The following is a 13236-nucleotide window of genomic DNA, read 5'->3' as shown; positions in this document are numbered from 1 at the left end:
AAGGGTTGGAAAGAGGGGGTAAAGGAGGTTTTGTGGGTGAGGGGCTTGGACTTCCAGCAAGCGTGCATGAGCGTGTTAGATAGGAGTGAATGGAGACGAATGATACTTGGGACCTGACGATCTGTTGGAGTGTGAGCAGGGTAATATTTAGTGAAGGGATTCAGGGAAACTGGTTATTTTCATATAGTCGGACTTGAGTCCTGGAAATGGGAAGTACAATGCCTGCACTTTAAAGGAGGGGTTTGGGATATTGGCAGTTTGGAGGGATATGTTGTGTATCTCTATACGTATATGCTTCTAAACTGTTATATTCTGAGCACCTCTGCAAAAGCAGTGATAATGTGTGAGTGTGGTGAAAGTGTTGAATGATGATGAAAGTATTTTCTTTTTGGGGATTTTCTTTCTTTTTTTTTTGGGGTCACCCTGCCTCGGTGGGAGACGACCGACTTGTTGAAAAAAAAAAAAAAAAAAAAAAAATATATATATATATATATATATATATATATATATATATATATATATATATATATATATATATATATATATATATATATATATATATATATAATATATTATATATATATTATATATTATATATATATATATTATCTATATATATATGTCGTGCCGAATAGGCAGAACTTGCGATCTCGGCTTAAATAGCAACGCTCATCTTGCCATATAGGACAAGTGAAAATTTGTGTATGCAATAATTTCACCAAAATCATTCTGAACCTAACGAAAAAAAATATATTTCACTGTGTTTGTTTAGTATTAAATTATTGTAAACAAATCTAAAATATATTTAGTTGGGTTAGGCTAAAATAAATTGTTCTTGTTATAATAAGGTTAGGTAAGTTTTCTAAGATTCTTTTGGTGCAAAATCATAAATTTTTACATCAACATTAATGAAAAAAATATATCTTTAAACGTATAAGAGAAAATTTTAGAAAGGACTTAATTTTAAATGAGTTCTTGCTAATTAACCAGTTTTACATATTCGGCACGACATATATATATATATATATATACAGTGGACCCCCGGTTAACGATATTTTTTCACTCCAGAAGTATGTTCAGGTGCCAGTACTGACCGAATTTGTTCCCATAAGGAATATTGTGAAGTAGATTAGTCCATTTCAGACCCCCAAACATACACGTACAAACGCACTTACATAATTAGTCGCATTCAGAGGTAATCGTTATGCGGGGGTCCACTGTATATATACATATAATATATATATATAATTATATATATATTTATTTAACACGTCTCCCACCGAGGCAGGGTGACCCAAAAAGAAAGAAAATACTTTCATCATTCAACACTTTTACTTCACTCATGCATAATCATTGTCTTTGCAGTGCTCACACTCCAACAGCTCATCAGATCCCTAAAACCATTCACTCCTGTCCGATGTGCTCACATATGCCTGCTGCATGTTCAAGCCCCTTGCACACAAAACCTCTTTTACCCCCTCCATCCTTTCCTAGGATGGCCTCTACCCCTTCACTATAGATTTATTCACTCTCCAAGTCACCCTGTTTTGCACCAACCTCTCTAAATGACCAAACCAAATTAACAACCTCTCTTCAACCCTCTGAATAATATTTAATAACTCTACACTACAAATTCTCTGCACGATATTCACACCGCACGCTGCCCTCGGACATGACATCTCCACGGCTTCCAGCCTCCCTCTTAGGTAGGAGGTTGGTCAACAGTAACCACCCAGGGAGGTACTTCTGTCCTGCCAAGCGAGTGTGAAACACTAACCTGTAATTGTTTTACTTGATGGTAGGATTGCTGTCTTTTTTTTTCTCCCAAACACACAGGATAACATGTATATCTTGCTACTTCTACATACACTTAGGTCACAATACACATGCAAGTACACACATTTACACACTCATGTGGGCTTTCTTCTATTTTCATAAAAGTTTTTGTTCTTTATTTACTTGTATGTATGGGGAAGTAGACAAGAATTCTTCCTCCCTAAGCCATGCATGTCATAAGAGACTATTAAAATGCTGGGAGCAAGAGGCTAGTAACCCCTTCTGTATAAATACTATATTTAAAAAGTTTTGCTTTTTAGGTCACCCTGCCACATTGAGGTAATTATTATAATCATGGGAGAGCGCATAACCCGTAGGATTATATTTATTTACAGTGGAACCTCAAATATCGAACTTTCTTTGGTCCAGAAGGCTGTTCGAGTGCCTTTACCGAATGAATTTATTCCCATCAGAAATAATGTAACTTAGATTAGTCCATTTCAGACCCTCAAAAATACACTTATAAAAGCACTTACAAAAATACACTTACATAATTGGTCGTGTTGGGAGCAGTTCGATTTTTGAGGTTCCACTGTATTTGTCTTTGCAAATAGTACACTGAGATTATGTATTTACAATACAAAGAAAGCCTCTATTATGCCTAGGCATCATAGGCCGACTTAACATTATTGGCTTACTGATTACTTAACACTAAGAATTATATACTTGTAGTAGAATATTAATTATATCATAGTTGTACAGTAGGTTATTAATTATAAGTGAATCTAATTTATATAAGACAAAAGATATATTCATATATTAAAAAATGCTTTTTGTGAAAACAACGATTCAGTTATATTCCTGTCGACAGTGGATAAAAGGTTCAAAAGTAATTGTTGAAATTATATGGGAATACTTATCGAGTATGAGAGTTCCGAGTATTTAGCATTTAGTCTAGGGTGATTAAGTGGCTTGTGAGAAGTCTTAAATTGATTTTCAAACTGGGTTACTTTAGTATCTTCTGGTAATGAATTCCATATTTTGGGGCCCTTTATGTGCATTGATTTTTTACAGTGTGATATGGACACGAGGTACATCAAAAAGAGGTGGGGGGGGGGGGTATTCAGGCTCAATTCAGGGAACTGGAGCACAGATCCAATTCCCTAGATCAAGAGCCCCTCACTAACATCAAGGAACCTCCCTGAGGGGACGATGAGGTAAGATCAGTTCGAGAAAAAAAAAATAATTCCAGTAAACTAATTTATAGTTATCAGGCAGGCTGACAGTTATGTTGGCCTTTGTATTTCCCTTGTATAGTACAGTTACTATATGCATACCTTACACCTTTATGGTTTTGCACTACATATGGGTCAATGATGATTACACTCATGGAAATGACTAAACCCATAGAGGTTATTCAGTGTTGCACTGCAGAGGTGAAAAGAAGATAGTAGGGAGGAAGAGGCAGAAGTAGGCGTGTTGTGGGAAAGACATCAGCAGAAAGTGTAGGTCCAGGAGATATGACTACATGCACAGCCAACATGTCAATGCACTTTTCTTAATGTTGGAACTCGCACTGTCTTGCATTACTACGAAACCTGTATCTGCTCATTTAAACTAGGAAAATAGTAAAAATTAGTGTAAAGGCTAATTTATTTTTTTCATGCAGTTACATTATGTATATAATTATGGTACAGTATTTGATATTACTATTTTCTTTCTATGGTATTTTTCTGGCAATTTTGGACAATTTGTGTGATTTCTTACCCCCTATCCAGCACATACCTTGCCCCTGAGGTTAGGTACTAGACGACTCATTTAAGTTCAGCATTTTCTTGGGAATACAAAAAAAATATGTGCATAACTTCTCCAAATTTATAATCTTCATTTAGCATATTATACATTTACCACCAAAGAAAAAAACAAAGTACCTTGTGGAAATGTTCATTATACATTAGTCCATGATGAAAAATATGTGCTGTATTATTGTAACAAGTTTAGATGCATTTACCAGTTCTCCATTTATGTTGCTACCATAAAGACAAACATTATTAATTATAATAAAAAAGCAGCGCTAAACCTATTAGGGTCATACAGCGCAGCAGGACAGTGAAGGGTGCAGGGGTATTGGGTAGCAAGAGAGAGGGGGATTATTATTAGGTCATGGAGTGCAGCGGGGCAGTGGACAGTGCAGGGGTAGAGGGTAGCAAGAGATATAGGTAGAGGGGGCTGTGAGGAGTGCTAGAGGCATCGTCATCAGAGTCTGTGCAGTAAATCAGTTGCTGTCAAACATTATTAAGATACAACATTAGGACACATTTCTGAGCATTTTTGCATGAAATTAAAAAACTAAAAATACATTTCTAAACAACATTCAGGAAATTTCATATGAAATGATTAATTTGTAAGGTATACATTAACAGTAGATAAAACTGAATAACTTTTTTTCTCATAGTGGCAACAGGAACAATAACTGATGTCCAGGAAAGTTATTCTGTTTGTGGAGTGTGTTAAGGCAATAAGCTAAATTGCATCATGAATTTTTGGTGTGTTTAAAGCCTTCTTAGCATTATAGTAAATCAAGGCGTATACAGTAGGGCCCCACTTATACGACAGGTTAGGTTCTAGGCTACCGCCGAAAAGTGGACATCGCCAGAAAGCAGAACACTATTTTTTCCACTTATAAACGCATATACAGTGGACCCCCGCATACCGTTGGCATCACATAACGTTAAATCCGCATACCGCTACATTTTATCGCCAAGATTTTGCCTCGCATACCGCTAAAAAACCCGCTCAACGCTGTTCGTCCGAGACGCGTCTAATGTGCGCCCTTAGCCAGCTTCACATGTTCCGCCAGTGGCATTGTTTACCAGCCAGCCTCCGCGGTAACATCCAAGCATACAATCGGAACATTTCGTATTATTACAGTGTTTCTGGTGATTTTATCTGCAAAATAAGTGACCATGGGCCCCAAGAAAGCTCCTAGTGCCAACCCTACAGCAATAAGGGTGAGAATTACTATAGAGATGAAGAAAGAGATTATTGATAAGTATGAAAGTGGAGTGCGTGTCTCCGAGCTGGCCAGGTTGTATAGTAAACCCCAATCAACCATCGCTACTATTGTGGGCAACAAAAAGGCAATCAAGGAAGCTGTTCTTGCCAAAGGTTTAACTGTGTTTTCGAAACAGAGATCGCAAGTGATGGAAGATGTTGAGAGACTGTTATTGGTGTGGATAAATGAGAAACAGATAGGAGACAGCATCTCTCAAGTGATCATAAGTGAAAAGGCTAGGAAGTTGCATGAGGATTTAATTAAAAAAATGCCTGCAACTAGTGATGATGTGAGTGAATTTAAGGCCAGCAAAGGTTGGTTTGAGAGATTTAAGAGGCGTAGTGGCACACATAGTGTGATAAGGCATGGTGAGGCTGGCAGTTCGGACCACAAAGCAGCTGAAAAATATGTGCAGGAATTCAAGGAGTACATAGAAACTGAAGGACTGAAACCAGAACAAGTGTTTAATTGTGATGAAACAGGCCTGTTTTGGAAGAAAATGCCAAGCAGGACCTACATTACTCAGGAGGAAAAGACACTCCCAGGACATAAGCCTATGAAAGACAGGCTTACTCTGTTGATGTGTTCCAATGCTACTGGTGATTGCAAAGTGAAGTCTTTATTAGTGTATCACTCTGAAACTCCCAGACCGTTCAGGCAAAAGAATGTCCTCAAGGAAAATTTGTGTGTGCTGTGGAGGGCAAACAGTAAGGCATGGGTCACTAGGGACTTTTTCTATGACTGGTTACACCATGCATTTGCCCCCAATGTGAAAGATTACCTAAATGAAAAGAAATTAGAACTTAAGTGCCTCCTGGTGTTAGACAATGCCCCTGGTCATCCTACAGACGTGGCAGAGCGACTTTATGGGAATATGAAATTCATTAAGGTGAAGTTTTTGCCTCCTAATACCACTCCTCTCCTGCAGCCCATGGACCAGCAGGTTATTACAAACTTCAAAAAACTGTACACAAAAGCTGTTTGAAAGGTGCTTTGTAGTGACCTCAGAAACTCAACTGACTAAGAGACTTTTGGAGAGATCACTTTAATATCCTCAATTGTGTAAACCTTATAGGTAAGGCTTGGGAGGGAGTGACTAAGAGGACCTTGAACTCTGCTTGGATGAAACTGTGGCCAGAATGTGTAGACCAAAGGGATTTTGAAGGGTTTCAGGCTAACCCTGAGAATCCTATGCCAGTTGAGGAATCCATTATGGCATTGGGAAAGTCCTTGGGGTTGGAGGTTAGTGGGGATGATGTGGAAGAGTTGGTGGAGGAGGACAATGAAGAACTAACCACTGATGAGCTGATAGATCAACTTCAACAGCAAGAGGCCAGACCTGAGGAAACTGGTTCGAAGGAGGGGAGAGAGAAATTGAAGAAAATGCCTACTACAAAGATTAAGGAAATCTGTGCAAAGTGGCTTGAAGTGCAAACCTTCATGGATGAAAATCACCCTCACACAGCTATTGCAAGCCGTGCTGGTGACTATTACACTGACAATGTTGTGAAACACTTTAGGGAAGTCATAAAGGAATGAGAGGTACAGGCCACTATGGACAGATATGTTGTGCGACAGAACTCCAGTGACTCTGAAGCTGGTCCTAGTGGCATTAAAAGAAGAAGGGAAGTAACCCCAGAAAAGGACTTGACACCTCAAGTCTTAATGGAAGGGGATTCCCCTTCTAAACACTAACACTCTCTCCTCCTCCCATCCCATCAATCATCACCAGATCTTCAATAAAAGTAAGTGTCATGTAATTGTGCATGCCTTTTTCAGTTTGTGTGTATTAAAATTAATATTTCATGTGGTAAAATTTTTTTTTTCATACTTTGGGGTGTCTTGCACGGATTAATTTGATTTCCATTATTTCTTATGGGGAAAATTCATTCGCATAATGATAATTTCGCATAACAATGAGCTCTCTTGCACGGATTAATATCGCTATGCGGGGGTCCACTGTAAATGCCAAATAAGTTTACACTAGGATATATTAACTTAGTAATAGAACTAGGCATTAGAAAAATAAAAAGTAAAGTACACACACAGTACACTTATTACTTACTTTAAAATATTTGTAGTCTTAACTAATGTAGGATGAGGCGAGTAGTATTTATTTGTAGGAAGTCTGGTGTGGGAGGTAGGGTAGCCAGCCAGGCCACCCCACCCACACGTAATATACTACAACATTTAAAGCACCCTGGAGAGATAAAATGCATATACAGTACACTCATTATTTACCTTAAAATATTTGTAGTATTAATGTTGGGCGAGAGGTGAATAAACGAGATAAAATGAATAAATGCGAGAGAGAAAATGAGAGAGATGTGTAGGATGTAAACAAATAGACAAACACATCTGGTTGTGGTTGATACATGCTCATCTACACCTAACATGTCATATTTATGTTAATTTATTCTACTGTGGGGTGTATTTATCATGTTTGTTACATAGCATGTTTATCATATAATTTTGAAAAAATCAGATTGATTAATGAAAATGTTTATTTTATTATTTTTTTAACAAGTCGGCCATCTCCCACCTAGGCAGGGTGACCCAAGAAGAAAGAAAATCCCCAAAATGAAAATACTTCCATCATCATTCAACACTTTCACCTCACTCGCACATAATCGCTGTTTTTGCAGAGGTGCTCAGAATACAACAGTTTAGAAGCATATACATATAAAGATACATAACATATCCCTTGAAACTGCCAATATCCTAAACCCCTCCTTTCAAGTGCAGGCATTGTACTTCCCATTTCCAGGACTCGAGTCTGGCTATATAAAAATAACCGGTTTCCCTGAATCCCTTCACTAAATATTACCCTGCTCACACTCCAGCAGCTTGTCAGGTCCCAAATACCATTCGTCTCCATTCACTCCTAACACGCTCATGCACGCTTGCTGGAAGTCCAAGCCCCTTGCCCACAAAACCTCCTTTACCCCCTCCCTCCAACCTTTTCGAGGACGACCCCTACCCCGCCTTCCTTCCCCTACAGATTTTTACACTCTCCATGTCATTCTACTTTGATCCATTCTCTCTAAATGACCAAACCACCTCCCCTCTTCAGCCCTCTGACTAATACTTTTATTAACCCCACACCTTCTCCTAATTTCCACACTTCGAATTCTCTTCATAATATTTACACCACACGTTGCCCTTAGACAGGACACCTCCACTGCCTCCTCGCTGCAGCATTTACAACCCAAGTTTCACACCCATTTAAGAGTGTTGGTACCACTATACTTTCATACATTCCCTTCTGTGCCTCAATTGATAACGTGTTTTTGTCTCCACGTATACCTCAACGCACCACTCACCTTTTTTCCCCTCATCAATTCTATGATTAACCTCGTCCTTCATAAACCCATCCACTGACACATCAACTTCCAAATATCTGAAAACACTCACTTCTTCCAAACTCCTTCTCTCCAATGTGATATCCAATTTTTCTTTATCTGAATTATTTGATACCCTCATCATCTTACTCTTACGTATGTTCACTTTCACCTTTACACACCCTCCCAAACTCGTCCACTAACCTTTGCAACTTTTCTTTAGAATCACCCATAAGCACAGTATCATCAGCAAAAAGTAACTGTCAACTCCCATTTTGTATTTGATTCCCCATAATTTAATCCCACCCCTCTCCCCAACACCCTAGCATTTACTTCTTTTACAACCCCATCTATAAATATATTAACCCTTTGACTGTCGCAACACCCAATCCTGGTGTCGCAAAAAAGAAAATCTCATGAAATGATAGAGAATCTTTTCCCGATTATAATGACACCAAAAAAATGAAACTTGATGGAAAACTGATGGAATTACGCTCTCGCGAAGTTAGCGACCTCAGCGATATTTACAAATCAGCAATTTTGCCCACTTTGAGCCCTATTTTCGGCTAATTCCGTTGTTCCAGTCGACCAAACTCATAGCTATTTCTTTAGAACTTCATTTTTTCTATCGACTGAGTACAAGAAACTGCCCATTTACCGATTTCAACTACCCAATAACGTGGTCAGAAATTTTCAATTTGGCCAATTTCACGAAAATTAAAAAATATGACAATTTCAAAATAAGGTCCAGAATGAACAATGCAGACATTCCTGGCTTTGTTCATCAGTCACATCTCCAGGCCCCTCTGATATTACTCTTGCTTTCTATTTTGAATTTTTATTCAAACAAAAAATAGAAGATTTATCGTTATGCAGACTACTGCAATACTGTAATAATTGTACAAATAATGTCAACCTATTCATGACTGCATATTAGAATGGCAAATTGGACATTTATTGGACAATGGCATCATTTGTTTACTTTTGAACATTGGCAAAAATCAAACATTTCCCCTACATTGAGCTCCATTTCCAGGTTATTTTTATAGTAAAAACCAATCAAAATCACCTCTGTTTCTGTAATATGTTTTCCATTCTATCAAATGAAACCAAGAAAACGAGAATACAACCATAAATACTATACGAAAATAGACCACAAAGTCAGCATTTTAATTTAAAAAAAAAAAAAAAAAAAAAAAAAAAAAAAAAAAAAAAAAAAAAACACGGTCGGAGTTTTTTTTTCTCATTATGCACTGCGTGCTCCAGGATATTTTTTATATGGTGCACACTGACCACACAGACCCATTCTCTCACATGTGGGCCTACCAGCTTTCTCCTGCTTGATTTGAAGCCGCTAGAATTTATGAGTATATATATGTACGTCAAACACGGTACCTCATAAGACGTATATATACGACCGAAACAGTCAAAGGGTTAAACAGCCATGGTGACGTTACACATCCTTGTCTAAGACTTACTTTTACTGGGAAGTAATCTCCCTCTCTTCATCACACCCTAACCTGAGCCTCACTATCCTCATAAAAACTCTTTACATCATTTAGTAACTTACTACCTGTTCCATATACTTGCAACATCTGCCACATTGCTCCACTATCCACTATCATATGCCTTTTCTAAATCCATAAAAGTTTATATTAACATAATATTTAATGCACCTCAGAGTGATTATTACTGTATATTATAAATATGGCATCCTCAAGACTAACATGATACTCTTAGTGATTTTAATGTGTACCTGCATGCCAGCACAGTGTGTAAGTTTATTTAGGTACAGGTACACACAAGTATAATTATCAGAGTAGATATAAAACATGAAATAACTTAAAATGCTTAAAATTTGGGAAAGCTTCCAGACATAATGGAGAGATGTGATGCTCATGGAGAATGTAAACAAACCGGGTGGTGGGCAGTGATTGTATTAGAGTCAGGTGGGGTGGGGGGAGCCGTATAGAGTATTTTGGTCATAATCTGAAATGTCTATTAGCAGAATACTGTAAAGCAGGGCCCTACTGTACTATATTATCTATTCTTTGTCACTTTGAAAAGAAAGGAAAACCAAATATTAGTGTGCAGAGAGAAAAGGAGAGAGAAATGGAAAGGAGAAATGAATGATAAAAATAATTAAAGAAGAATATGGAGAGAAATATGATTGCCAGAGACTAAAAGGCTGAGGAAGAGTGGGAAGAAACAACATAGAAGAAAAGGATTATAATAATAATAAAAAAGTACGTATTAAACTCTCTAGAGTCATACGGTGTTGCAGGGCAGGGTGTGTTGCTGGAGCAAAGGGAAGCAAGGGTGGAAAGGATAACAGAAGTCAAGTTAGAAAGGTCTATGAGGAGTACTATAGGAAGTATTATCAAAGATTGTGTAATAAATAATTTGCTATCAGAAAGTTGTGTAATAAATAATTTGCTATCAGAAAGTCAAAGAGGGAGTGAGTCAAAGGTGGGGCCATCAGCAAGGAGACAGAAGGAAAATACCAAAAGTTATGAAGTAGGGAAATTAGGAAACTAGAGGATGTAAACAAGAATAGAGGAGAGGAAGATGCAGGCCAAGTTGAAGCGACAGTCAGAAGCAAAGGAGATAGGACAGTAACATGTAAATCTTTCACAAACATGCTTCTACTAATACTAATTTTTTTTTACCAGATAGCACTCATGCATCCAGATACAGGTGAGAATGTATACATGAATGCAAACATTATTTTGTTATACTGCCCCTAAAAGTTTAATAGACAGCAGAACCTCCGAGCTAGAAGCCCACATTTAAATCCACGAAGGCAACTGTAAACATATGCATCCCAGAAAATGCCTAGACATCATGGAATTTCTTGTCCCCTTGCCCAAAGGGACCTTATTCACCAGTAATTCTTTTTATAACACTCGGGTCATCTCCCACCAAGGTAGGGTGACGAAAAAAAAAAAAAAAATTTCCATCACTCATTTAATCAGTCTTCCCAGGCAAGTGCTGAAATCACAGTTCGGATGGCTTTCCAAACAGCAACATCCTACCTCACCTTCAGGGTGTTCTGTAGGCACTGCCCTTCACCTTCAGGATTCAAGTCTGGCTAATTGGTTCTCCTGAATCCCTTCATAAATGTTACCTTACTCACACCCTTTGTTGCACTCTGAAAGAGGGATGGGGATGTTACAGCCAGAGTGTAATCTTATTGTGATACTGGCATACTTCTGGAAAGATGGTGATTTAATGAATGATCGTGAATGTGTATTTTTTGGGTCACCCTGCCTTGGTGGAAGAAAAAAAAAGTACATTATTTATTTTAACCATTTCCTATCAATGCAGGGTGACCCAAATAAAACATTCACCATCATTCATTCACACTATCATTCTAAAAGTATGTTGACCTTACAGCCAAATTACCCTTTGACTGCCACAGTGTGATAGTTATATCACAATGTATCACAGTATGCTTATGACATGCAATAAATATAATATTTTTAACAAACTAAATAATAAATAATGTATCACAGTATACTTATGACATGCAAATATATATAATATTTTTTAACAAACTAAAGCATAAAGAGTAAAAAATTAATTCAACCGGTCTCCTTTCTGAACACACAAGTTTCATTATATTTTTTTTTCCAATGCGTCGGTCATGTCCCACCAAAGAAGGGTGACCTAAGAAACACTTTCACCATCATTCACATAATCACTCTTTTCAGAGGTGCTCAGATATGACAGTTTAGATGTCACTCCAAACAGCCAATACCCAAAACCCCTCCTTTAAAGTGCAGGCATTGTACTTCCCACCTCCAGGACTCAAGTTTGGCTAACCAGTTTCCCTGAATCTCTTCACAAAATATTATCCTGCTCACACTCCAACAGCTCATCAAGTCCCAAAAACCACTTGTCTCCATTCACTCCTAATTAACACACTCATACATGCCTGCTGCACGTCCAGGCCCCTTGCACATGAAACCTCTTTTACCCCCCTCTCCATCCATTCCTAGGACCACCCATACCCCCCCACTACAGATTTATACTCCCTCCAAGTTGTTATTATATGCAGTATAAATAAAAAAAATGGCCATGAAATTCACTTTGGAAATCTAGTGCTTTCAAAAGCTATTTTAGGGTGAAGATGTAACATGCTAGTTAGCCAATCATTAAGTTTTCTGGTTCTAATATGCAGTTTAAATACTAAAAATGAAGTTGGCTACAGAAATCTCATTCATAGCTCTCTTCCTGTGTGTGTGTGTGTGTGTGTGTGTGTGTGTGTGTGTGTGTGTGTGTACTCACCTAGTTGTACTCGCCTAGTTGAGGTTGCGGGGGTCGAGTCCGAGCTCCTGGCCCCGCCTCTTCACTGATCGCTACTAGGTCACTCTCCCTGAGCCGTGAGCTTTATCATACCTCTGCTTAAAGCTATGTATGGATCCTGCCTCCACTACATCGCTTCCCAAACTATTCCACTTACTGACTACTCTGTGGCTGAAGAAATACTTCCTAACATCCCTGTGATTCATCTGTGTCTTCAGCTTCCAACTGTGTCCCCTTGTTACTGTGTCCAATCTCTGGAACATCCTGTCTTTGTCCACCTTGTCAATTCCTCTCAGTATTTTGTATGTCGTTATCATGTCCCCCCTATCTCTCCTGTCCTCCAGTGTCGTCAGGTTGATTTCCCTTAACCTCTCCTCGTAGGACATACCTCTTAGCTCTGGGACTAGTCTTGTTGCAAACCTTTGCACTTTCTCTAGTTTCTTCACGTGCTTGGCTAGGTGTGGGTTCCAAACTGGTGCCGCATACTCCAATATGGGCCTAACGTACACGGTGTACAGGGTCCTGAATGATTCCTTATTAAGATGTCGGAATGCTGTTCTGAGGTTTGCTAGGCGCCCATATGCTGCAGCAGTTATTTGGTTGATGTGCGCTTCAGGAGATGTGCCTGGTGTTATACTCACCCCAAGATCTTTTTCCTTGAGTGAGGTTTGTAGTCTCTGACCCCCTAGACTGTACTCCGTCTGCGGCCTTCTTTGCCCTTCCCCAATCTTCATGACTTTGCACTTGGTGGGATTG

At 38.5% G+C, this 13236-nt stretch overlaps 1 protein-coding gene across 2 annotated transcripts in view; it reads right to left on the bottom strand.

Moving 5' to 3' along the window:
• Positions 1-3415: 3415 nt before the first annotated feature.
• LOC128695833 (putative uncharacterized transposon-derived protein F52C9.6) overlaps positions 3416-13236 on the bottom strand; it is a 66802-nt gene continuing 56981 nt past the window's right edge. For both annotated transcript variants that reach the window (XR_011393022.1, XM_070092855.1), the window contains one exon: positions 3416-11323. Coding sequence is in view for 1 of the 2 variants with exons in the window: in XM_070092855.1 (XP_069948956.1) it covers positions 11264-11323 (60 nt within the window). In the remaining variant the exon portion in view is untranslated. The remainder of the gene's footprint in view (positions 11324-13236) is intronic.

This window comes from Cherax quadricarinatus, chromosome 41, assembly GCF_038502225.1.
Source record: "Cherax quadricarinatus isolate ZL_2023a chromosome 41, ASM3850222v1, whole genome shotgun sequence".
In the NCBI taxonomy this organism is placed as follows: domain Eukaryota; kingdom Metazoa; phylum Arthropoda; class Malacostraca; order Decapoda; family Parastacidae; genus Cherax; species Cherax quadricarinatus.
Note: the sequence above shows the minus strand (reverse complement) of the source record. Positions and strands in the feature narration are given on the sequence as shown.